Source organism: Hyaena hyaena, unplaced genomic scaffold (assembly GCF_003009895.1).
Source record: "Hyaena hyaena isolate Hyena2069 unplaced genomic scaffold, ASM300989v1 scaffold_455, whole genome shotgun sequence".
Lineage (NCBI taxonomy): Eukaryota > Metazoa > Chordata > Mammalia > Carnivora > Hyaenidae > Hyaena > Hyaena hyaena.
The window spans coordinates 1401421-1428606 of NW_024081089.1; the positions used below are offsets into that span (position 1 = coordinate 1401421).

The 27186-nt window shown below is 37.8% G+C and overlaps 1 protein-coding gene and 1 pseudogene across 6 annotated transcripts; both read left to right on the forward strand.

The window, feature by feature from the left end:
• The first annotated feature begins 322 nt into the window (after positions 1-322).
• On the forward strand, positions 323-26893 carry SLC35B3 (solute carrier family 35 member B3). 6 transcript variants are annotated; one of them, XM_039253660.1, is made up of 11 exons: positions 323-403; positions 4293-4429; positions 5951-6244; positions 8661-8782; positions 12139-12293; positions 13543-13650; positions 18584-18681; positions 21106-21198; positions 21610-21721; positions 24888-24957; positions 26265-26893. In XM_039253660.1, exons 3-11 carry the CDS (start codon positions 6044-6046, stop codon positions 26413-26415), a joined length of 1110 nt encoding a protein of 369 aa, XP_039109591.1. In that variant the 5' UTR covers positions 323-403; positions 4293-4429; positions 5951-6043; the 3' UTR covers positions 26416-26893. The 6 variants fall into 6 exon arrangements, with proteins under 6 accessions (XP_039109591.1, XP_039109590.1, XP_039109594.1 ...); XM_039253659.1 differs by having other exon boundaries at positions 329-479; XM_039253661.1 differs by lacking the exon at positions 323-403 and adding an exon at positions 498-609.
• Positions 14663-15694, forward strand: LOC120246217 (annotated as a pseudogene).
• Positions 26894-27186: the final 293 nt, after the last annotated feature.

Sequence of the window (27186 nt, forward strand, 5' to 3'; positions counted from 1 at the left end):
CAGTGGAAGTGGCCCCCAGTGTGGTGGCCCACGTAGGGGGAGCGGTGGGGGCGGGGGGAGGGGAGGGGCGGACCAGGGAGTCCGAGATCGAAGCAACGCGGAGGCTACAGAGGCTCAGAGACCAACAACAAGCAAGACCGATCAAAGGGTGAGAACACTCGGTCCGCCGGAACGCAGTACTGGCACGTCTGTACCCAACTTGGCTGCGCTGTACCCACTTTCCTGACTGGAGAGAGCATGCGCGAGAGGTAACCCAGGCCGGCGAGGAGGCGGGGCCGCGCGACTGCGCACGCGCGGGGGACACGTAGGCGGAAGCAGTGCGCGGGCGCCGGCGATGCGAGCACCTTGCGAGGAGGTGGCGACCGCTGTGGAAAGTGCCCGAGTAGGCGGAGAGGAGAAGGAGGTGATGGCGACCGACCTGGGGAGGGGGCGACCGCTCCGTCTGACTGGCGCCACCCGGGCTGGGGTCACCCTTTCAGGTGACTTACTGGCTCTGGAGTGGACGTGTACCCCCAGCACTTCGCCGTGTTTGGGACCCAGATCCTCCTCTCCCCAGAGACCCTAGACACAGCTTCTCTTCCTCCTCTATTACGAGCGTGCGGCGAGGGGGTGAGGGCAGGATGGAGGGCACGGGTGACTTCCTTTCTTAAAGAACGGAAATCTGCTGGCACGGTTTCTAGGGAGGAGTGTGTGCTCCTCCTCGCCCCCTTTCCGCCCTGCGGCGGGCTGGAGCGCCCTCGGGCCCCGGTCTAGGCGGGAGGCGCTTCCAGGAGGACCTTTTAGGTTCGTGGGGGTCCTCTGGAGGACTGTCAGTCGACTGGGTTCCCAAGACTGCTTTTGAGTTAAGAGCTACTTCCGGGTTCTGCGTTTAAGTACTTAGGGTCTCCTGCTGTCCTTGGATTTGCAATGTAGGGTGATTGTTCTTGCCAGGTTATTAAATTTATGCCCTAAACTCACTAGAAGCTATGCAGATTCTCCAGTCCTTGCAGCTTAGTTTTCTCCTCCGCCTTAAAAAAATTTTTTTTTTAATTTATCTATCTGTTTATTGAAAGAAATACTGTAAGGAGGTGGAATGCTTCACTGTACTGACAGTGGGTTTTTTAGTGTTGGGCATATGCATTTTTTCCAAGGTAGGATCTCAAATGTGATGTCGAGGATCGATTTTTGGATTCACGTTTGCCTAAGTGAATTGGGATAGTTTGGGCCTTGGAAGAGAGATATGGGCAGCATTTGAAAATAATTTGGATAAGTATTATTTGTACTTAGTTTCTTTATATTAAATCCAAAGCTTAGATTTATCCCTTGGGAAAAATAGAGTAACTATCCAAAGTGAGCACGCTGTTTGAGCTTCGTGTAATGAAGTGTGTACAAAGAAATGAGACAGTCTTTTTTTTTTGTCGTTTTATAACCATAACTCGTAGGTGAACAATTAATATTTAGAGTCCAGTTCATGTAGGTACAATGGTAAGATTATTTTATTTGTAACGTCGAGTGTGACAAAATACAGAATCAAATTTGTTCGGGTTATTTATACTGTAATGACATGATTTCCTCATATTCTACCCTCTAGTAGTGGGTGACTTTTCTTCTAAAGGTTGGAAAAAGCTAGATTAAGAAATGAACTGAAGGAATTTTAACTTAAGTAGGTCATTGCAAACCAGTGTTATTACCAGTTATTTATAATTTTTAGACGTCAGTATATGCTGCCTTTTTCCATTTTAGCAGTTACTTTGTACCATCAAATAACTAAAGTTAAATATCTGTGTTGACTTTAAGAAGAGGTCTCAGGCACTGATTCACACCCTTGGGGTTTTTTTTCTTCCCTTCAAGGGTTACTGTGAATTTCTAAAGCAGAGCAAAATGCTGATTATTTAATTTGAAAACAGGTTTAATTCTGTGCTTGATATTATTTTTACTGCATGGAAAGGACACTGACCTAATTTCTGTAGATGTTGATTAATATCCATCATTAATGTCTGAAGCAGAAGGCATATGGCAAACTTTCAGGATCACTGTTACTGGGTTTCAGACTTTACAGTTTTCCTTCATCAGTCATGTGATCTGACCAGTGAAGTTCTGATTAATAAAACTGCATCTAGATGCACAGCCCTCCAAGGCAGATTTTCTGGAGCTGGTGCCTCAAGTAAGCAAAGGAAATGAATTTATTTCCATGTTCATTTCAGATGCTTTGTGGGAAATTTCAGTGGAGATGTCAATATTTTGGCACAGAGGTCCAAGAAGTGACAGTGCCGAAGGGTTTAACTCTACATGTCTGGCACAGATCTGCGGCTCCTAAGATTGCCACTAGCTGTGTTAAAAGCGGCAAATTGTTGGAAAGAAGCAGAATTCTGTTGCTAAAATGGTGCTTACTAGAGTCCTTCATTTCATGTTTTACACTTCTGTTTTGTCCTAAAACATAATGAAGATGATATCTTCACTTCCCCTAAAGATTTCTTAAGCTTCTAAGAGAAGCAGACATAAAAACAAAACGTTTGTTAGGCTGTTATGATTTAAGTATTTGTAAAAATTTTTATAAAATGCTAGGAGAGTCCAGAGAACCACCCAGCTTGTAATTTATAGGGCGTTAATCAGAAGTATAGCATAGTGGGCATTCATGTTGAGCAATGTGAAAGAGGGATCAGATAGGGAAGAAAAGATTATAGACAGTAATCCAGTAATACCTCGTAATCTAGGCACGAGAAGACAGCCCCTAATGGTGGGTTCAGAAGCATATTTTAAATGTATTTATAGATGTAGAGTCAACAGGAACCTTGGCAAAATATAAATTTGAGGAAAAGGAAAGAATCTAAGATTTTTTTCTTTGTCTAAAATTTACAGATTTTCTGCTCAATACCATTAAATGAGATTGGGAATATAGGAAGGGCAGGGGTTTTTTGGAGACGAACATAGTGAGTTCAGCTTTGGACATTTTTTTTTAAGTTATTTGAGAGACAGAACATGGGGGAGGGGCAGAGAGAGAGAGAGAGAATTCCAAGCAGGCTATGCACTGAGAGTGTGGAGTCCAATGCAAGGCTCAAACTTATGAACCCCTGAGATCATGACCTGAGCCGGAGGTCAAGAGTAAGAGGCTTAACCAAATGAGCCACCCAGGGATCCCCAGCTCTGATCATTTTTTAAATGAAGTACCAATGGAACTCATGCATAGAAATGCTTTCAAAGAAGCATTTGGAAATAGAGATCTTGATTTCAGAAGAGAAGTCTGGGTTGGAAGTACAGATACATATTTCCAACTGCACTTCAAAGGGGCAAATCTCCATCAGCAGACCATATCGCACTAGCAGTAGTTCTAAAAAGTTGAATAATAGTTAACATATGTGGTCATACTATATGCCAGATGCTTTTACATTTATTTCATTTAGTACTAACAAAAATTCTATGATAGGCACGTTTTTTACCCCGCCCCCCTTTTAAAGGTGTACATCCTAAAGTTCAAGAAGATTAAAAGAATTTGCTCAAGGTTCTTCAGCTAATCAGTAGCAAAGCTGGGTCGTGAACTCAGATCTGTCAAAATCCAAATCCAAAGCATGGGGAAAGCATCATGCTGTCCTGCTTTTTCATAGCTATAATTTTTGAGTCATTGCAATATGCCAGGCATTCTGCTAAGTTATAGACATCTCAGCAGAATGTGATTTGGGGAAAAATTCTTGATACTAATAAAAGCAGCAAGGAGGTCTTCTAGAAGCTTTATTCTCTCCGTGTAAATATATAATCATTATTTGTACATCCCACTCGACCTCTGTTTTCCATAAAATATTTAGATTTGCTCACAAAGTTTGCCACCGCCATAGTATATTGGAAAAATCACATTTAGGTAGACAGAGTGATTGCAAGCTGAGGTTTGAGGGCAGCCAGAGGAAGGGCCAATGTATTTGGTTCCTCTGACTATTAGGATGCCGAGTATGCTAGAAATCAAGAATGCAGAGATAAGTAAGATTTGAGTCTTGCCTTTCCAGTTCTGTTCTCTCCCAGCTGGGGAATTAGGAAGGGTATCACAAAGGAAGGTCCACTAAAGCTTATTTCAAATCCTGACCTAGAGAAAGAAGACATCAGGCTGAAAGAGCATCATTAACATAAGGCAGAGGTGTTTGAAAGTCCATGGTAGATTTTTTGGAATGAAATAGTAGTCGATTGTGGGCAGTTTAGGGCCTGACTGAAAGATGTGGAGGGAGAAGAAGGTTACGTGGGACCAGATTTATTTGAATGGTACTCTGTATCCATGTCTATACATATGGAAAGTAGTTACTCAGGTTTTTGTTTCTTCTACATTCAAGATCATTTAAAGCATGATTTATAAAGAAAGTCAAATCGCAAGGGTGTCCTGCAAGATGACTTAAAGTCTTAACTCAGAGATGGGAGTGATTGAAACATAGTGTGGAAAGGAAGAACATATATAAAGAAGAAGAAACAGGTAAAAGAAAAGAAATAACAATAAAACTTTTTAAAATTATGCTTTTTTTCCTCTCTAGAAATTTGGCAGGTGCCCTGTAAAGTAAATGTCCTTTGTATTGCCTGAGTACTGTTAGTTACAAATTGTATGCAGACCCTTGATCCATATTTAAGTTACTGAAGATGGCTTGCTTAATCTCTGTGATCAGCAAAGAACTGATCAGGAAATGACGAATTCTTGCCATTTTAAACCATCATGACAGTTTATTTTAAAGAGATTTCTAAATCTGTCAGAATTATCCTTATCCATCGTCTTTACTCAACTAGTCTAAAGTTTAGTCCCCACTCTGGGGTTGTAAAAGACAGTCTTTTCGAGGAAGATAATTTCTTGATCAAAAATTTGTTCTTTAGTTGTCCTAAATCTACTCTCTCCTCAACCTTTATGTGGAATTCATTTTGTTTAGTTTATATAAATCCAAAGAGCAACTGACAGTCATCTACAAAGTCCTCATGACCTTTTTTTCACAGACTAACAAAAAATGATGTTTCCCAGCTTTTTATAATCCCAAAAACTTCTTTATTTCTTTTTTTTTAACAGCTGTATTAAGGTATAATTTTCATACAAAAAAACTACATGTTTAACATAACATAATTTGATGAGTTGGGACATATGTATATACCTATGATACCATCACCTAATAATCAAGGTAATAAACATATCTGTCACCGCTGCAGGTTTCCATGTGTCCCCCTTGTGTGTGTTTGTGGAGGGGGGTTAAGAATGTATAACATGATATCTACCCTCTTAACAAATTTTTAAGTGCACACCTCCATGTTGCTAACTATAGGCACTATGTCCTACAGCAGGTCTCTAGAACTTTCTCATCTTGTATAAATAAAACTTGATATCCATCAAACAACTCCCCAAAGACTTTTAAAATTAAAATGATTTTTTTCTGAAGGAAGAAAACATCTCCTTTTAACCTGAGAAATGCCAAGGTTAAAGCATATCATCCTTCCTATGGTCTCTGATAAATCTAGCTTTTTTTAAAGTAACGTACAGTTGTTTGAGTTTATTTTAAAACATCCTTAGCAAATACATTTTAAATTGTGTTAGTATTTAAGGGAGCATCAGTTCTTTGGTGCAATTAAAGGTCGACCTTAATGTGGAAGATGTTACTCATAGACTATCATGGGCTTTAAAAATTATATTCTTAATATATATAAAAACATAATAAAAGCATATTTACTTCTTTGATAGACACGAAGATAAAAAAATAAACACTAAGTTAGCTTTTGGTTCTTGCTGTGGAAGTGAGACTGGCATTATATTTACTGATGTATTGGTCTTTACCAGGCAAAGAAAAATTGGAGAATAGACATTGGTTTTGGTTGTTTAGAAGTTTGAATAGAGGAATTACTATATTAATATCTAGAGAGAAGGAGATTCGCCTTTATAATTTTTCAAGTGTGATGTGAAATATTACTTGGAGCATCGTATCTTATCCAAATGTTTGGGTTTAATTCTAATTTCCTTCTTTAGGACTTGGCTCAGCAAGCAAAAGAAACACAGAACAAAGGAGAGGAAACCAGCAAAGATAATTTTGGAAGCACTGAATGCAGCAAAACAAGAACAATGGATCTCAAGTTCAACAATTCCAGGAAATACATTTCTATAACTGTCCCTCCCAAAACACAGACAATGTCACCACATATCAAGTCAATAGATGACGTCATGGTGCTTGGCATAAATCTCAGCAGATTTAACAAACTTACTCAGTTTTTCATATGTGTCGCTGGAGTTTTTGTATTTTACCTAATTTATGGATATTTACAGGTAAAAATATTTATTTACAAGATGCCATTAATTTATAACAGTTGAGGTCAATAAGAGCATTACTGATACTTTTGTCCAAGGTAGTTTTCTCTACAAGATACCAATTTATTCACATTTTTGAATTTTTTAATTATAAAAAAAGGGTTTCTAAAAGTTGGTGTGCTCCTTTTATCAGGGATCAGAATTTCACAGTTAAATATTTCAGATGGGACAGGATCAGAGACCATCTTAAAAAATTAAAATTATGAACGAAGTTGAACTGTTTATTGTGTTTAACAAAATGTAGGTAATGATTGCACCCATGTGTTTCTAAAACAGTGATTCAAGTACTCACTGATATTTTGGAACATAATTCTCTAATAAAATTGAAAAGTAACACAAAAGCCATATTCTGGTCCATGGTTGATTCTTGAAGCTCAATGATAAAAAGTCATTTTTGCAAAAATATATCAGGATGTATATCCGGAGTAGCTCTTTAATCCTGTAATACCTGAATTGTTCATTTTATGAAACACCTATTGTGTTCTCATTCTTCTGGCTTTCTCCTAATTTTGTCGGAATCTTATTTTTCTGTGATTTTCAGTTGTACAAAACACTTCCAACATTGCCACAATTTGTCTTGCATTATATTATGGGATAGTTATACACATTTGACTGACAGCAAATTCCTGACCTTCAGGGACATGGGGTGGATGGGTGAGGAGCCAGGCTAATGTAAACAGTGTTTAAATGGGGACTAATATTCTTGATGGTCAGTTAATTAGTGAGTATTTTCAGCCAATACCAACTTTGCTTTTTTTTATGCAGCTTTCCAATGTGAGAAATCCTTTTATAAATCAAGAAATGGAAAGAAATGTGTTTTGTTGAAACAGATAATATTTCTGGTATTGTTTAGTATTAATTAGAGTGATCTTAAAAATTATTGTATTCTTTTTTATTATCCTATAGAGATGAAATATAAAAAAAAAGTATAAATAAAAAAGATAGTAGAATTGATTATTCCTTACCTTGTAAAAATGCTCTGAGGAAGATTAGTGTAAAACAAAAACATGAATTAAAAATCTTAGTATTTATAAGTAATTTTCCCAGTAGAAGATGATACAGAAATTCAGATATCACAGTGAAGAACAGTGAAAAATAGTACATTTTATCAAATGAAGCTTGCAATTTCTTGTTGAGAAACATTTTTTTTCTTCTTCAAAATACCTTTTTACCAAATAGCTTGGGAGCCGAGTTAGTCATTAGAAAGGAAAATGAATTAGAAATTTACTATACACATTTATATTAATCTTTTTCTGTTTGATTAATGATCAGAGACTTTATAATATATGCAAAACTTCTTTTAAAAGTGGATAAAGATCACTTTCATTTGTGAAAACTGACATTGCTAGCATATGAAAATAGTTTAGGAGCGCCCGGGTGGCTCAGTTGGTTAAGTGTCTGACTCTTGATCTCAGTTCAGGTTTGTGAGATTGAACCCCACATCAGGCTCTACGCTATCAGTGCAGAGCCTGCTTGGGAATCTCTCTCTCCCTCTCTCACCCTCCCTGGCTCATGCTTTCTCATTCTTGCTCTTTCACTTTCTAAATTAAAAAAAGAAAACTTTAAAATAAAGAAAATGGGGTTTTGTAATTAAGTCATTTATATATATACAGTATAGTGGAATATATCTGAATGCTAGCATACTTAATAGAGCTATTTTCATATTTTATAGTTCATATGCCAGAAAAATCCTAACTACCTTAAAGACATACTTGAACATGAAATCTAAAGTTGGGAAATTCCACAGTATCTAGTTCGGAGTTTATGAGGGAGGGGGTTTATTTATTAAGAGAGATAACTTTTGGTATACCTCTTAATGACTTGTTAATAATGGCTTATTAACAATATAAATGTTACTTTATGATACAGTATTATGTTTAGACAACCATTTACAAGGAGAAATTTTATAAAATCTGTGGCACAGAAATTCCAAAAATTAACACTGGTTTAAACTGATTAAATTCCCATAGAAAAAAACAGGTATGAGATAATAAGCTTCAAATGAAATATATTTATTGTATAGTAAATAAGTTCTTGAGCTGTGACATTTCTCAACGTTTGGGGTAAATTTTTAATTTTGGCAATTTTTTTTAAAGACTAAAGTATAGGATAACATTGCTATAGTTATCCTTCCCTCCCATTACTTTTTTCACTCAGTTCTTTGGAAAGGCCTCCTGCATGGACTTCTCTAATTTTACCTCTGAGATGCCTTGTGATTTGGGTGGTGTTACAGTTTTTGATGGTTTGTTGTTGTTGTTGTTGCTGTTGTTGGGGGCGAGGCTTGGTTTCTTTTAAAATGTTGTGTTTATAGGAATTTGTTGTGAAGTAATTGGTTTGCCCCAGAACTTAATAGTATTCATGTATCTCTTGACAGGAATTAATATTTTCAATGGACGGTTTTAAGTCCTATGGCTGGTACCTTACTTTAGTACAGTTTGCATTTTACTCCATATTTGGCCTAATAGAACTGCAGCTTATTCAGGACAAAAGGAGAAGGTATGTAGTTTGTTTTTGTTTTTCTAAGTTAAATTCATTAGTAGTAGTTAAATTTTTTCTCTTGTGTTTTGGGAATATGGAGTATATTATACATACAGTATATATATTTCCTATTAATACATACCTAATACCCAAGAATTTTTATCAGCATCATCAACTTACTAAAAAATATTAAATATATTTCTCTTGTACACTGAAAAAAAGTGGTCTCTCTTACAGTGTAATGTTATCAGAAAAATGTAGTTTAGGGTCAACTTACGGTGTAATGTATCTTCTTAAAACAGGAGAAAGTATTCAGATGTACGTACATGTTTTTATAAATTTCACTGAAATGAGTGTGATTACTGAAAGATTTATAGTGCTGCTGAGATCAAAGTGGTGAACTATCAATGCCACTTCTTTAGTGGTCTTTAAAATGTACAGTCAGTGTTTGGTGGGGTGTGTTCCACTCAATATTGTCATATGTGTAATGTCAAGTAGCCCAGACTGCATGTTTAGACATCAGGGAAATTTCATAACATGTGTTTTCATCAAAACCACAGGAGCTTGTTTAACAGCCTATTTTAAATTGACCATCTAGGCTTGAGAAATATCTCAAAATATCTTTAATGGTATACTGAATAAGGTGCAATAAAAACCTGAGGATAAACAGGAGGAGGTTAGGAAATTGAATGTAACTTCTGTAAGTGTGGTTATCCTGTCCTATTAGACTTTAATACGTGAACATTTCATGTATATATCGGGCAGTTTAAATGCAGTGAGGAGCTATAATACTGACATTCAGTCTTCATTGATATAAATATTCAATTGTTCAGTAAAAATAGGATATTTTCATAGCTGTTGTTTTTCTTAACAAAAATATTTTTGATATTTGTAAGAAGATAACTATAAAATTTTAAATATTTAAGTCTATACTATCCGTATTTCTTCATAGTTCTAATTTTGCCTCTCAACCTCTCTTTACTGCCAATAAACTTATAGAGCAGTCATAGTAAAAATGTTTGAGTCTGAGGATAGCATCTGTATTCTTTTCATGCTCTAAGACTGCCATTCTCAGCCACAGGTGATAGAATAGAAAGTAATTAAATGTATCTGTCAAGACTAATATGTAGGAAAGCTTAATGATTCATTACCAATTGCAAACCGCTGGATGTCTGTTTTCAAAGCAAAAGAATCTAACACTATCTTTATTAAATGGAAAGTGACACCAAGATATGCCTCCTCATCCACCCAAATGAGAGAGGGAGTGGCTTCCAGCCATGTTTATCCCTCCCTTTAAACCACATGACCATAACATGCTTAAAGATAAAATAATTTGTGTTTGATTTAAACATAAATGAAGGCGTATAGGAAAAGAATTTACAGATGAAGATAATTATGAGTTGAAACCTTTTCATTTCCAAGCACACTGAAAACATTTTTAGAAAAAGTCTTTAAAGGTATGTTACAATGAAAATATGCTCAGTCACATATTTTTTAATTTATTTAAGTGCCACGGTTCTCTAAACCTTAAGTTAGCCAGACGCTTCGCTTAGTTTTTTGTGTGTGTGTGTTATTTTCCCCCTTTCTTCCTGCGTTTATATGAATACCTGTGTACTTGAAAGAGGAAAGGATATGGAGTCAGAAAACATGTATTTGAGTCTTGGCGTGGCCTCTAATTAGCTGTCCTAAGACCTCAAGGGAGTTTTTTAAGATCTCTGACCTTTGAGGACCAAACCAGGTAATGTGTGGTGAAGCGTAGTGTAAGCTGTAATACCCTGACCACGCTGCCTGTTACTTTTCACCAAAGATTACCTTGTAACTTTATTATTACTTTATGTGAGTTTTTAACCAAGAAGACCTGTCAAATTGGTTTTGAAGGGACTACTGAAAGGCACGATTTCCCCACCATGTCTAAAGAAGTAAGAAATTGAGAAATTAAATAAAACAGACCCAGCAAGCACCCGAGAGGCACAGTGATGAATCTGACCTCCTGGTCTCGCCAGTGAGCGAGCACACCCCGGGGAGGCTGGGGTCTTCATGAGTCTCTACAGCAAGTTGCTGTCAGAGTTGTGGCCTTCTGAATGTCGGTCTCCCGAGTTTGGGGCTGGTTTTCTTTCTACCCGTGTTACCCTACTTTTGTAATCCTCATTCCTTATGATTTGCCTTATGAGTTTTTTTAATTTCCGGCCACTGTTTGCAATTCATCTCTGAGGAACTTCTGTCATTACCTGGAGGAGTGGTGCTGTCCTTCCCTGATGGTGCCTCGCTGAGGGTTAGACCCCACAGACAGCATATAAATCAGTGTTTGTGGTCTACCCTGATGCACGTCTGCGTGCCAGGTTATTCCCACGTGGACTTCACATGTTGACTACTGTGCCAGCAGTTGAGTAGGAAAGGCCTCAACATTGCAATGTAGACGGAAAAGATTCATTTTAATTGAATTTTCCAGTAAATTATTTTGCCTTATATCCAGCCAAATAAAAAATATGGAGGAGTTTTGTTGCCTTGATTTAATCCCAAAATGGAAGCTACATCTAAGTATGCAGCATAATCTAATTATGCGCATAGTGCTTCACGTGTTAGTCACACCCGTGTCTAGGGTTATTTTAGACCATTAAATACCCAATCAAAGTGAGCATATGCTCGCAGTAATAGTGCAAAATTCTGAAAATGCCAAATTAAAATTCCTCTTTAGGAAATCCAAATAGAACCCCAAGTAGTGATTTGGGATCGTGAGGAGAGGAATCAGATTCCTCATCTTGACGTTAATTATTGCAACATTTTATGGAATAGAGCTTTAGAGCTCACTCAAGACATTGTGGTACTAAAAACCACTTTCAGCGTTTTAAGCCACTGTGTACTTTTTCCTAAGGTTCTCTGCTCAGGTTATTTTAGCAGCAGGGCTGGACGTATTTTTCCTAATGCTAGATGGGAACATTAGGAAACAACAACAATTCAGAAGTCGAAAATTAGTTAAGGTGCCATATATTTTACCATGATGAAGGTCAATATTTTTCAAGACTTTTTTTTTTTTAATTTAGTCGAGATAGTTTTTATACATAGGTAGAACTGCTATTAAAAAACGTCTTACCAGCATTTCCGCCCATCCAGAAGAATCTGTAGAACTCTGTGGTATACCATGTTTCACACAGTTGAAAGTTCTCACTTGGGATCAGTCAAATAAGGGTAACTTGTTGCTTTTACCAACATTCTTTTATATGAGTACAGTGTGATAACTTTTAAAATAGTGGCATTTCACCAGTATTTCTAGAAATATTCATCAGAAATTAGCCATTTACACATTGTAAACACATTATCGTACAATAGTGTGAATTGGGTCCCAAAATGAAGATTTTAAAAATTGTCTTTTACAGAATACCAGGAAAAACCTACATGATAATAGCTTTTCTAACTGTGGGTACTATGGGGTTATCAAATACTTCCTTGGGCTACCTGAATTATCCCACCCAAGTCATCTTCAAGTGCTGCAAATTGATTCCTGTTATGCTAGGAGGAGTTTTTATTCAAGGTATAGTAATGATATGTTTTCATACTGTTTGAAACTAATAGGCTCTGTTATGGCATCTAGCATTAGGAAAAACCTGAAACTCCAGTTAATGTTTTTAATAAACATTCTAAATATTAGAACAATTCTGAGTGACATCTTAGCAAAATAAGGTATTATAAAAACCCTGATACTTCTGTGATATCTCCTAGTATTTGAAATTGGTAATTTGGACTGGGGAAAAATAAAAATAGTACTTTTTTAAAATTATTTTTTTCTTTTAATCGGGAATCCATCACATTTCCAGAAATACTTCATTCACCTATTGAAGGCATAGCTCAGAAATACCTGGAAACCCCCTTTTTTGGGTTCTTTCATTCTTCTGCTCCTCAGGGCTCCTCTCTCTACCCTCATCCTGCACATGGACAGTTCTCACACCGAATTAAAGCTTAACCTGAGCAGAACTGCCTTTTTACCAAACCTGCTGGCTTTTTGACTTTCTAGAACCCTGGTTAAGTTACAAGCTATGTGGAAATAGGAGTGAAAGAGGAAGCAAGAATAGCAAGTGGAACACATTTTTGTTGTTTATATAACAGTCATGGCAGGATATTCATGTTTTGATAATCAGGTGTTTCTATTTCATGACTTCCTTTTTTATATTAGAGGCCTTCCCACAAAAGCCCTTTAAAATTTTATGTATGTCCACTACTTCACATATAATTTCAGGGTAGCTGTTGATGCAGGAAAAAGTACTGATACCAATCCCTATTAAAACCCACGTGCATGTATAGTACTTCCTTAATAATCCTTACCAAAAAGTTACACTACATGATTTTATTATTTAAATGTGGATATACTAAAATAGGTTACTTTGCACCAGTTCTGATTATGGTAGTTGCAAATTGAAACCTGAATAATTAATACTCTGGTTACTTTGTAAATGGATAGGCCGTAAGAAAATTCAGAACCTTATAATATATATGAAGTAAAAGAGGCACGCATGTCCACAAACTTTAAACGTTCACATTTCCTCACTACCGTAACAGATAAGGTAGGATCTCATATCTGACTTCTAAGGACATGTTGCTGCTCATTGGTCATTTACTTTTCTGAAGCCCTTCTGTGACTATCTCAGGCATTGATCTAAGCGTTCTTCGTATGTTTTTGACTTTGGATATGAAAAGCAGATCCTGCCATACTCGGTTAGACATATAGTTGAAAGTGTCCAAAAGGGCATGTGCATAATGAGGTTGCTTACATTTGTTTCACGCAGGGAAGCGTTACAACCTTGCAGACGTGTCGGCAGCCCTGTGTATGAGCCTGGGCCTGATATGGTTCACCCTGGCTGACAGCACGATTGCTCCAAATTTCAACCTTACAGGTAAGGAAATTGTGCCACTCAGATTTTGCAGGCATTTTGGTTTAGAGTAAGAACTTTATCATTTCGTAAGGATTTTACATGATAGTGTGACATAGTGTGATTTTCGTATCTGATATAAAGCTTTCAGACATTCTGAATAAAATGTAGTAAAAATATGACAACCCTGGCAATGTAACAACTCTTTTTAGTGCTCTTGCATCTTGACGTGACTAGAGGCTGTTTGGCCAGTCAGAATCTTCTGTGATCAAGTACATGATAGATGAGTTTCCCACAGGCTGAATTGGAAGTATACACATTAGTTACAGGAGAATCACAGTAGAAACTTTTTATTCCTTTTTTTTTTTAAATTGAAATTGCACATTTATGGGGTGCCTGGGTGGCTCAGTCGGTTAAGTGTCCGACTTCGGCTCAGGTCATGATCTCATGGTTTGTGAGTTCGAGCCCCGTGTCAGGCTCTGTGCTGACAGCTAGCTCAGAGCCTGGAGCCTGCTTCAGAATCTGTCTCCCTTTCTCTCTGACCCTCCCCTGCTCATGCTGTCTCTCTCTCTCTCTCTCAGAAAAAAAAATTTTTTTTTAATTTTTTTAAAAAAAGAAATTGCCTATTTATTTATTGTCTTAGCTAAAGAGGGAAAGTTATGCTGTACATTAACATAGAACTGTGTGCTCTAAATATGTTTATAGCCTTACACTGCTTGAAGTGTCCACCATGAACATTTTCCTTACAGTGTATCACGTGGAATTTTGTAAATAAAATTTAGGTTTTTCACAGGCAAAATTAGATATTCTAGTATACTTAGAACTAAATAAGAATAAAAGGTGTTATAATATTGTTTTTATCCTAATGACTGTGAAATTATTTATTACATATACAGTATTATAATTCTTATACTGTTGAGTTTTATTCATAAGCTTCGTATCATCCCATTTCCTAGCCTGACAGAAATAGTATTTAAAATACTTACGTGTTCAGGGCGGGTCTCGGTGGCAGAAGGAGGAGTAGGTGCAAGGGAAGATGGTGGCAGCGGAGGCTGTAGACTGCATCATGGAGGTCTCCTGGGGCCAGGCAGAAAGCAGCAGGAAGCCCACTGCTGACATATAAAGATTGTACTTTATTACTTTGATTCCTGTGCTCACTAAGGCATTCACAAAGAGATGCTGAGAGATGAAGTGCTCACCCTCACATACCAAAACTCCATGTTTCATCACTGGCACCTCTTTGAGGACAGCATGGTATTGGACGTGGGCTCAGGCACAGGGGTCCTCTGTATGTTAGCTGCCAAGGCTGGAGCCCACAAGGTCATTAGGATCAAGTGTCAAGGATCTCGGATTATGTGGTGCAGATGGTCAAAACCAACACGTGTGGTGACCATCATCAAGGCGAAGGTGGAGAAAGTAGAGCTTCTGGAGATGAAGGTGGACATCATCATCAGAGAGTAGATGGACCACTGCCCTTTCTACAGGTCAGTGCTCAGTATGGTGCTCTTTGCCCCAGACAAGTGGCTGACACCCGATGGCCTCATCTTCCCAGACTGAGCCGTGCTCTACGTGACAACCATAGAAGACCGACTGTATGAAGACTATGAAGATCCACTGGTTGGAGAATGTATACGGCTTTGACAGGTCTTACGTCAAAAACATTGCCATCAGCGAGCCCCTGGTGGATATGGTGGACCCCAAGCAATTGGTCACCAATGCCTGCCTCATAAAGGAGGTGGACATCTACTGTCAAGGTGGAAGACATAACCTTCACCTCCCCCTTCTGCGTACAAGGGAAGCAGACTTGCTGGTGGACTATTTCAACATCAAGTTCGTTCACTGCCACAAGAGGATGGGCTTCTCCACCAGCCCTGAGTCCCTGCAGTGGGAGCAGACAGTGTTCTACATGGAGGACCACCTGACAGTGAAAACGGGCAAAGAGATCTTTGGTACCATTGGCATGCAGCTCAGTGCCAATAATGATTGCGACTTGGACTTCACCATTGACCTGGACTTCAAGGGCCAGCTGTGTGAGCCGTCCCACTCCACTGACCACTGGATACACTGAGGCAGCACCTGGCTTCTCCCACAGGCCCAGGGGCCACAGCGTCTTGGGCAATTCTTCTCTTCCTTCCCTCAGAAGGGATTTTTTTTAGGGCCTGGGCTGGGGGGTTGGGGCACATCGTGACTGTGTTTTTCGTAATTTATGCTTTTATATGGTTGTATTTATGCCAATAGATCCTCAACCAGGGAAAGAAGTAAAAATAAAATAAAATACTTAGGTGTTCAGAGGAACTCTGAAGAATGGGAAAAAAATGTATTCATGAGAAAAAAGTACTACATAATGAAGAAAATTATTTACATCAGCTTTGCTATTTCTGAAAATCAAAATTTTTCTTAATGTCTATTAGTCAGCCATCTTTATTTACTAACCTGGTTAACCAGGCTAAGTTAATGGATTTAAATGTAACCAGTACAGCCTCTTGGAATCACCCTTCAGCAACCCGAAGGAACCTTTTACATCTGTTTCAACTTTCCTCAGAATACAGGTGACCATTATTTCAGTGAGTTACTCTGAGAAAGAAGCTTGTAGTTACAGATATGTCTGCATTGGTATAGATTCTTCAGGAATGCTTCATGTCAGCAACTCTAAAAGGAAAATTATATATGAAAACTGGGATAATTGACTCTTTTACTTATGAAAAAGCAGTTTTAGAGAAGGCACAATTTGCAGCCAGAGACATGGCTTCAAACTCCTCTCAGATCACTTAAAAATTATAACCGCGGGTGAGGTGCCAGACCCCTTTGTACTCTCCCTTTAAACCAGAGGTAATGATGATAGTGCTCACACAACGGCGGTGGAAGGGCTGACTGCGGTGGTGGAACACTGGATATGAACGAAAGCACGTGCGCATGCTGAGGGTGAGGGTGACGATAACAATGGGATGACGTGTCAGTGATGTCGGTGGTCTCGCCACTTCTCAAGGTGACATGAGCGCTGACCTTTTGTAAGAGATATTTTGTAAGAGAATTAGAACCTGGGGGTTCCTGGGTGGCTCCGTCAGTTAAGCGTCCAACATCAGCTCAGGTAATGATCTCACGGTTTGTGGGTTCGAGCCCCGTATCGGGCTCTGTGCTGACAGCTCAGAGCCTGAAGCCAGCTTCAGGTTCTGTGTCTTCCTCTGTCTCTCTGTTCCTCCCCTGCTTGCAGTCTCTCTCTCAAAAATAAATAAGGATTTTTTTAAAAAATTTTAATAAAAAAAAAAAAAAAGAATTAGAACCTGGCAGTACTTCATCATTAAGAATAACTGATGAGCACTTATCACAGTCTCTGATCTATAATAATATATTATCTAAAGGAGATTAGAATAGCTGTTAAGGTAGTTATTTAAGATAGACATACATAAAACTTTGAATATATAAAGTGAATATATCAGAATGTTCTTATGCAGATAAATGGCTACCTTTAAATATTTCCCTTAGAACGAAGTTCAAGAACTTTCATGCTGTGTTGCCTTTGTTCAGAACAGTTTTGGAATGTCTTTGAATAGCCTGTCAGGAGCTAGGATATTGTATTCAAGGACTTCAACAGTATCTTGTCTTTTTGTTTCAAGAACAGATTTCATATTTGAAGTACATAAGAGAGCATTCAGAATCAAGCTTGGCAAATAAAAATGTATGATTAGGTAATAAATACCACAAAGTTAGATGGTGAAAAGCCAAATTGAAAACTAAGTATGAAAACTTGAAAGTTCTCAGTTAAGTGCACACACACGCACATATATTTTTCTGCTCCCTGTGATTGCTTCTACATTGTTTAAAAAAATGAAAAGGGGAAACTCCCTTACATCATCAGACTCAGATGTAACGAAGGCTGCTTTTATTCTCTCTGTAAAGCACATGGCTGGTGACTGGTGTCCTAAACACTTCCAGGTAACAGCCTGCTTCTCAGATAGACATGCCCATTCGCATCAGTGTGTTCATTTCTAGATTTGTACATACCAGTTGTACCTGTTGTAGCCATGTAATAATATTACTTAAATTATGCAGAAATGAGGGTACCTGGGTGGCCCAGTCGTTGAGCGTCCACTGTCCGCTTAGGTCATGATCTCATGGTTCACAAGTTCGAGCCACACATGAGGCTCACTGCTATCGGTGCAAAGCCCACTTTGGATCCTCCAGCTCCCTCTCTCTGCCCCTCCCTCACTTGCACTCTCTCAAAAGTAAATAGACATTTCCCAAAAAATTGGCCAAAAATGAGTTTGAAGAGAGACAGAATTGTTTCTGATGATTGAAACAATATGACTGACTAGTCAATAAAATCACCATTGAATTAGGTATGGAGGAAACAACTGTAAAAATAGCAGGGTATCCTAAAAGTGTGAAGGGATTCTGCACCCTGACTGTTTCAGAAGTTCCTGTGTTTCCTGCGTGCTTTGTAACAAAAACAACTGAGAAATTACTAAAAATGTGTGTTATGAGTATGGTTTTAGTTAGGGCCCATATTCAAAGAAAAGACCTTGGCAACTATATGCATGTTTATGTGTTTTAAATGTTTTAGTAATATAGGTAATTTTTTTTATGATTTCCATCCTCATCTGATCTTTTCAGTTAACTAACCACCAGTCCCAATAGAGCGCCTAAGAATTTCTTCTGTATTTGTTTAATACAGTATTCTTTTAAGACATTTAACCTAAGCAGAACTATTATTTTATATAATAATGAAACACAGCAAGGTGGCAACTTTAATGTAGTTTATTAGCGTCCATTACTTTTTTTAACATCCATCTATGAGCCCATTATAGCTGGTTGTGGATGAAAAAAATCAGATTTTACTGAGCAAATGTGATTTTAAGATCTGCTTTTGTTTTTCAGCCCAGTTAAATCTCTGGTGAATCTTGAGTGCTGTTCCCATATTTAAATAAGGAAGTTGTATTTTTCTTGCACTTTCTTGAAGGTGTGATCCTTATTTCCCTGGCCCTGTGTGCAGATGCCGTCATTGGAAACGTTCAAGAGAAAGCCATGAAACTGCATAATGCTTCCAATTCAGAAATGGTAAGTGCTTTCTCCCCATGGCGGACAGACTCTGAACTGGTGATGTGCTTCACTCTGTGAAATAGTTCTGGTATTGAAGACTGGTGTGGCATTTTTCAACTGGTTTGTCATAATTAGTTTAATAAAAGTAATCCATGCCAACATCATGGGACACGAAAAAATAAAAATACCATTGCCCCTGCAGAGCTTATCATATAATATTTGATATATATTTTTTCTTATTTATAGGTTTTTTTTACATATTAAAAAAATTCTTTGTTACATCACTTTTCGCTTCTCTTTGGCACTATTTGCCATTTAGAAGTTTGTAAATTTTCTGTGGTTGATCCTTTTCTTCATGGCTTCTGGCAACATATTATGATTGAAAAGGGCTTTCCCAACTCTTAAGATTTAAGAATTTTACCCAGGTTGCCTATCCATTTTATGATTTCTTTTTTAATTAAAGCTTCGATCCAGCCAGAGCTTCAAAAGAGTTTTCTTCCATATGGCTATCCACTTGTCCCAATGCCATTTATTGAAAGATTCATTTTCCAGCCTAAGCGCCTTCTTTTTATCATATTGTATTATACTGTAGGATTCACAATTGTATTCTTTTGGGTTTATTTCTGCACCAAAACCATATAAGGATAACAGCCTTGTCGTACATTTACCATCTGCTGGGACTAGCCAGCAATGCTCCTTTTGTTTTTCAGAATATTACTACCCTAGTTATTCTTGGGTGTTTAGATCCCCAAATAAACTAGAAATCCCATTGCTTTTGTGATTGGTATGACATTAAATTAAAATTAAATTAGGGAGAATGGCATCTATAAACTTGACTCTTTCTGTCCAAAAATAAGGAATGACTTTCCTCTTATTCAAGTGCTTTTTTTTTTAATGTCTCTTAGATTTTAAGGTTTTTTTTCCCATATAAATCCATATTTCTTATTGAAGTTGTTAGGGATTTCATCTTTTTGCTGTTGTTACTGCAAATAATGCCCATTGTTTCACTGTATCTTCTACCTGGTTGGCATTTATATATAGGAAAGTTACTATATGTATACGTACATTAATTTTATAACCAACCCCTTGCTAGACAGAGTGTACTACATTAAGAGCATATAGAAATGGTCTTTCCTCATCTTCTTGATCCATTTGTCCATTGACGGACACTTAGGCGCTTCCCATTTATCTATACGATGGAATACTATATGGCAATGAGAAATAATGAAATCTGGCCATGTGTAGCAACATGGATGGACCTGGAGGGTGTTATGCTGAGTGAAATAAGTCAGGCAGAGAAGGACAGATACCATATGTTCGCACGTATAGGAGGATTAGGAGGAACTTAACGCAGGACCGCGGGGGAGAAGAAGGGGGGAAATAGTGGGGGAGGGGGAGAGAGGCAAACCATGAGAGACTCTTGAATGCTGAGAACAAACTGAGGACTGATGGGTGTGGGGGATGAGGGGGGAGATGGGCATGGAGGAGGGCACTTGTGGGGATGAGCACTGGGTGTTATATGGAAACCAACTTGACAATAAACTATTTGTAAAAAAGAAAAAAAAAGAAATGGTCTTTCCTGTTACTTTGTCAGCAGAGTGAGCATCTTTAAAGAGTCTTTAATCTCAGTCAGAAGTTTTCTTGATGTTCATCACCGCTCTTCCTGGGTAAGGTAAAGATCAGAGAATTAAGGAAGTGTAAATAGTTAGAAGTACAGTGTTTAAGAGCTTAGGCTCTGGACTAAGATCCCCTCAGTTTATATCCCAGCTTTACGAGCTCTCTTATTTGGGGAAAATGACTTACTATGTCTAAGTTTTAATTTCCTCATCTACAGGTTGAGGAGTAAGTGGAATTATTCATATAGAGTGTTGTTAGCACAGTACCTGCCGAATCACAGTCCTGTAAATTTGGTGACGATGCTGCTGCTGATTGTACTTTTGAGAGTAAAATAAACCGGAATAGGAAAATTGGTAGGAAGACTGGGAAACGAAGCAATAGATATGCCAGATACTGCTTATTTTCGTTATACTTTAATGTCTTTACAAATTTAACGTCTGGGTTTTTTTCATGTTTCATAAGTAGCTTTAAAGTTATTGGGTTTTGTTTTTAGAACCTCAACAATAAAACGTGGTTTGAATTCAGTAATAACGCCAGGCAAAAGAATGAATGCTGTGTAAGAATGTAGCCGTATATGTGAAAGGATCAGTACTGCTGTGTTATGTTGTACATAAAACAAGCTGTAAACTTCAAAATAGCATCAGTTGTCATCAGTTGTCCTCGCCAGAAGGTTAGGCCACATGGAAACAATGATGTCACTTAAAAAATGGTCTGTTCTTGAGATTTAATTGAACAGATTAATTGAACGATATATTGAAAACCCTTCATTTTCTGCATTTGGTTTGATAGCGTTTTTTCCACTTTTTTCTCTTTTATCTACTGTAGGTTTTGTATTCATACTCCATCGGTTTTGTGTACATTTTACTGGGACTGACGTGCACTAGTGGGCTAGGCCCCGCAGTAACATTTTGTTCAAAGGTAAATACTAATCACGTTTTTAAAAATAAACATCTTCCACTAAATAGTTTCCTCTGTATTTCTTGTTCAGAAAGATTATTTTTTATGTAATTTGATAACTCCTTTAATATAATATATGCAGATCAGAAATTATTTCAGAAATGAAATGATTTATATTTAAATTTATTTTATCCTTGCTCTACCCTATAAGTTAATTTTTAAGCGATGCATAATGTGTAAAAGTTGGGGATTTTTAATTTCATCATTGTTTTTCCATTAAATCAGAACTAAATAAGAATCTTTGCTTCACTGCATTGTTGAATGGCTTATTACTGCTCAGGAGGTTGATTAAAATCTGTAGTTTTATTTCATTTGTAATACCTCAGGGTTTGTTTTGCATTTTCCTAACAGGCTTTTTTTTATATGTTGCAGAATCCGATTCAGACCTACGGTTATGCTTTCCTTTTTTCCCTCACTGGGTATTTTGGAATCTCCTTTGTTCTGGCTTTGATTAAAATTTTCGGTGCCCTTCTTGCTGTAACAGGTAGGAATGATATACTTGTGTAGATTATGAAATGAGCATTTAAATTTTCTCTGATGCTCGTTTTCAAAAGATACAGGCAGTGTCTACTTTGCGTTAAAAAGAAAATTGTCATATTCCATCAATTGATTTTTTGGCTTCTGGTGTTTCTTTAAAATTCTAAAGAAAATGATGTTTCCTCATAATTTTTTATTTGAAGGTTTAATTTTAAAATCAAATATATACATTTATCTAAATAGTAACTTTTAAATGCATTAAAAAAATTTTGTATTAAAAAGTGTGATGAGCTCTGGGGCACCTGGGTGGCTCAGTCATTTGGTCGTCCGACTTTGGTTCAGGACATGACCTCACAGTTTGTAAGTTTGAGCACTGCATTGGGCTCTGTGCTGACAGCTCAGAGCCTAGAAACTGCTTCTTCAGATTCTGTATTTCCCTCTCTTTCTGCCTCTTTCCCGCTCATACTCGCTCGCTTGCGCTCTCTCTCAAAAATAAAATAAACATTAAAAAATGTTTTTTTAAAAGTGTGATGGGTTGAATACCTTCAGAGAAAAATCCTGCTTTTATATACACTTTTACTTAGAACCAAAAGTTCTTGTTTTGATGCACTGAAAATATGGCAGCTATATTTTAAACAAAACTTTTTGGACCTTCATGCATACCCTTTCTAGGGCATTAGCCAGATTAGCTTCTCTTGTCACTGATAAGTATTATACACCTGCTCTGTGCAGGGACTTTGCTTGGCAGTTTAGAGGAATGGAAGTTCTATTTGTTTCTCTCTGGAGGAGTCAGGAAGACAGATGAGAGGCTACAGGTGAGGCCCAGTGAGAAAGATGGATGTCTCCGTGTGCTAACCTTGTGCCATTTGCCAAGCGAGTGCTCCAAATGACAGTGCACTCAGCATCTCCCATATGGAGAGAGCGCTGAAAGGAGCCCAGGATTGGAAGCAGTGTGGCTGGTTGGGGAGGTCAGAGAAGGTAGAACGCAGTCCCAGCTCTGATGCTTAATGGCATGTGGGCTGGAGAGTAACTCCTTCCTCTTCTCTGGGCTTCATTTCTCTCTTGTGAAGAGACTGGGTTGGACTTGACCGTTTCAATCGGAGATATGTCCAGTTTCCATCATAATGCACACATACATTAGCCATTTACCTGATTTTAACATTTTGTAGTTTTAGGGGAATACTTATTTTAATTCTGCAGAATAAATTAAGCAAATGAATAAATACCACTCTCTTCCTAAAAGTATAGTTGCTTCCTAAGGTTTCTCTTTATTTGTTCACATAGGACTCCCCTTTCTAAAGTTTGTTTTGCTAATGGTAAACAGAGGGCATTTAATTGTAGGTGAGGCCATATCCATAATCTGTCGGGTCATCTCTACTACCAAGACGAATTGCAGATTATATACTTAGCTCGGGTTCCAGTTTCACTTGTAAGATAATAACTGTTCAAAAAGGGTTTGATATCAATTGATATGTATTATCTAAACCCTGTGGTTGGTATAAAAAAATCTGAGATGCAGTCCTTGTCTTAAAGGTGCAGACAGGTTTATTTTTCTCCTGTGGTAATAATAATAGCCAGCACGTATATAACCTTTATTATGTACCAGGAGCCGTTTCACATGCATTATTCATCTTGATCTCACAATAATCCTGTAACTAAGTAGGCACTATTACTGTTCCATTTTACAATTGGTACACAGAGGGACGGAGAGGTTAAGGGGTTTGCCCAGTGGTCAGCCAGCTGGTAAGTGGCAGACTCAGTATTCCCACTGAAGCAGTCTGGCTCCTGACCTGTGCTCTTAACCCATGGGTGACACTATCTCCTGAACTGGCGTGGTGGCCCCATGCTCATTAGGAAGCCAGATGCCTTCTGTCTTCTCTGCCAACTTGTCTCCATCCTCATCCCGGGCAGTGGGATGAAGAGAAATGAAGGATACACCTTTCTCTTCAGAGAATCTTCCTAGAAATCACACTTCTAGAAACTCACTTTTCACTGGCCCAAACCTAATCACATGACCACACCTAACTGTAGGAAAGGCTAGAAGGTATGCCCAGGTAAAAATAGAGCAGAAGGAATAACACAGAAGGAAAAAAAAGATTCAGGGAGTCAGGCTCTGACACATTTCCAAAACTGTTTCTTCATTTGGAGTTCATTTGTTCATGCATTGGATATAGAGTGGCAGGGACTGGGGTCTAGGGGACATCAAGATGAGTAACACAGGGAACTAAGCAAGACACACAGTCCAGAGAGGATAGCAAGTGAGAGTGCAAAGCCGGGAACAAGGCCGCCATGGAGGTACATGCCAAGTCCTACCTCCATCTGGCTGGGACAGGGAGGGGGGGGGGTTCTCAGGCCTTCCAGCAGACTGAAGGTGGTACAGCCATGTGAAGAGGATTGTAAAGATTATTCATGCTCTTATCCAGACATGACCACTATCAAGATACTAGTGTGTGCTTTAGCTTACTACTTTTATTTATTTATTTTTAACATAATTTATCGTCAAGTTGGTGAACATATCGTGTATACAGGGTGCTCTTGGTTTGAGGGATAGATTCTCGTGGTTCATCGCTCACGTGCAACACCCAGTGCTCATCCCAACACTGCCTTCCTCCATGCCCATCCCCCATTTTCCCCTCTCCCCCGCCGCCCCATCCACCCTCAGTTTGTTCTCTGTATTTAAAGTCTCTTCTGGTTTGCCTCCCTCCCTCTCTGTTTGTATCTATTTTTCCCCCTTCCCTATCCCTATGGCCTTCTGTTAAGTTTCTCAAGTTCCACAGATGAGTGAAAGCAGATAGCACTGCTAGGAATTTAGCTTACTACTTTTAAAGAATAATACCTGTTCTACCTAATCATACCTTCCTTGTGAAAGCCTTTCTTTCCTGCCAGATTTAGCATCTCTAAGGGACTGACCTGCCTCCCTGGTGTTGTGGCCTTTATCAAGCACTTATTACAGCTGGACTTTTTTAACTGTATGATTTAATGTCTATACTCGCTGCCAGACTGTTAACTCCATAGGAGCCCCAACAATGAGTTTCCGTTTGTTTTTTGGTTTCTGTTGTTTTCTTGGCCTGTTATGTAGATCTCGGCACATAGCAGGCTCAGTAAATAAATGATTTCCAAAATATTACCGAGATAGTAGGCACATTCTAAACCAACTTTTTTTCTCCCTACAGTGACAACAGGAAGAAAAGCAATGACTATTGTGCTTTCATTTATGTTCTTTTCTAAACCATTCACATTTCAGTAAGTACTTTCTAATTCAATAATTTTCTCTACTTGTAGGTACCTGGGTTCACATTTCACATTTCCTTAGTTCCTTTATAAAGAGCCAGTTTTATCTGGAGCCATACTTTATTCTGCTGCTTCAGAAGTGCGTGTAATTATTTGGAAGAAATCATGTTGTTCACTTAAACTGCCTAACTAGGGTCCCAGTGCAAGTGAGACCCTGTTTCCAATATAAGTGAACATGAGCAATGTCTTGAGACACAGGGATTCTGTTGCCCTAGTACAAAAATATAAATTATATGTGTGTTAATACATAAGTTTTATATATGTGTGTGTGTGTGTGTGTGTGTGTATGGTTTTTAAAGTTGCAAAGTTTAGTGGCACCTGGGTGGCTCAGTTGGTTAAGTGCCCGATTTTAGCTCAGGTCATGATCTTGCGGTCCGTGAATTCGATCCCTGCATCAGGTTCTGTGCTGACAGCTCAGAGCTTGGAGCCTGCCTCAGATTCTGTATCTTCCTATCTCAGATTCTGTATCTTCCTATCTCTCTGACCTTCCCCTGCTCACACTGTCTCTCTGTCTCAAAAATAAACACTAAAACAAAAAATAAATTAATTAAAGTTATTAAGTTTATTGTCCCCCTTTCCCACAAAGGATTTGAGGTAGAGATCTCTTCAGTAAGTTCTTGTAAAGCATTTACTGTTTTCTTTACTGCCTGGTATGCGTTTAAAATTAGTATCCTTTCAATTTATGCTGCTTAGTAATTGAGAAGATTCAAAGCTAGAAATTATCAATGTATAAGCTTAGAAGATAACCACAGATAAATTGCAGTTGGTATATTTGTTTTCTATAAATTAGTTTATGTTTGTGCATGCGCTAGGTATATATTCTAGCAACCCATGTAATTCCCCTACTTTCTCAGGACATGCCCTTTTCTTTTTTATCTCCCAGTTCCACCCAGCTGGGATAACTGGTTGGACTGCTGAACTGAATTCCCAGGATGACCACTGGCAGCTTCACATATTCAGTGCTTAAACCCTTAAGACTGTTGGTTAGGACATGGACTTGAATTTGCTATTATTCTCAAAATTCAAATGAACTACATTTAATATTTTGTAGCATAACCTCTATGTATATACTTAACATAAAAAATATGGAATTCCATCTAATCTGATCTAAAAATACTATTTTTTTAATGCCATAGTAAGCCTCCAGTAGCAAAATTTTATTTTACTGAAGAATTATTGTGAACTCACCACCAACTTCTGTGGTTATCAATAAGTTGTTGCCTTGATATTAATATTTTTTTCCTTCTTTCTTTTCTTAGGTATGTCTGGTCTGGTTTGTTAGTTGTCCTTGGTATATTTCTCAATGTTTACAGCAAAAATATGGATAAAATAAGACTACCAGCACTATATGATCTCATAAACAAAATAGTGGAAATGAGAAAGTCAAGGACGTTGGCACAAACTGTATAGAGAGTGATTCACCCTGTTTAAAATAGAATTCTAAGGGAGTAATCATCAAGTAATTAACTTTCCGAAGGCATTATTATAAAAACCAAAGGATCTGAAGGCATGCTACCCACTTGTGGATGGGTCCCTATGAAGTCAGCCTTTTCTTCAGGACACTTGCTTAACTTGTTTGACTTCAAGAGAAGCAATCAAGAGAGCCGCGTCTGGCACGCCTTAGAATGAAACGTCAGTGTGAAGGACTAATTCTCAGCAACCTGTTGAGAATTTTACTGGAAATGGACCATGTTGCAAAACTAATTGGATATCATTATGACGTATCATAGAAATTGATATAATAATATCAGTTAATAGATTGTTTTGTCTTCATTCCATTTTGGTGGTGTTATTTAAATGATTCTCTGTTATAAGAGTGAACTGTTGATTTAAAGTCTAGAAAGAATAACTTCATTATAAATAAAAATTATTCTGTGATTTTTTTTAATAAATGTGTTATTAGAATTTTGTTATGAAGAGGGAAGTGAAGGTTAGAGTAAGGCTTTACATAAAACTTAAAACTTAGGCTTTTCTCTGATAATTTAGGAGTATTCTTTACAGAAAACATGCTTTAAGTTTTCTGTGGAATATAGACAGCATTATAAACAGACTCCCCCTGCATCCTGTAAGTATGTGGCACAGAAAAATTAGCTACTGTTCATCAAAGAAGTGCTAAAAGATTTAGTGATTTGGATTTTTTCATTGAGGAGAAAATGATGCATGTCTTAAATTATAATAAAA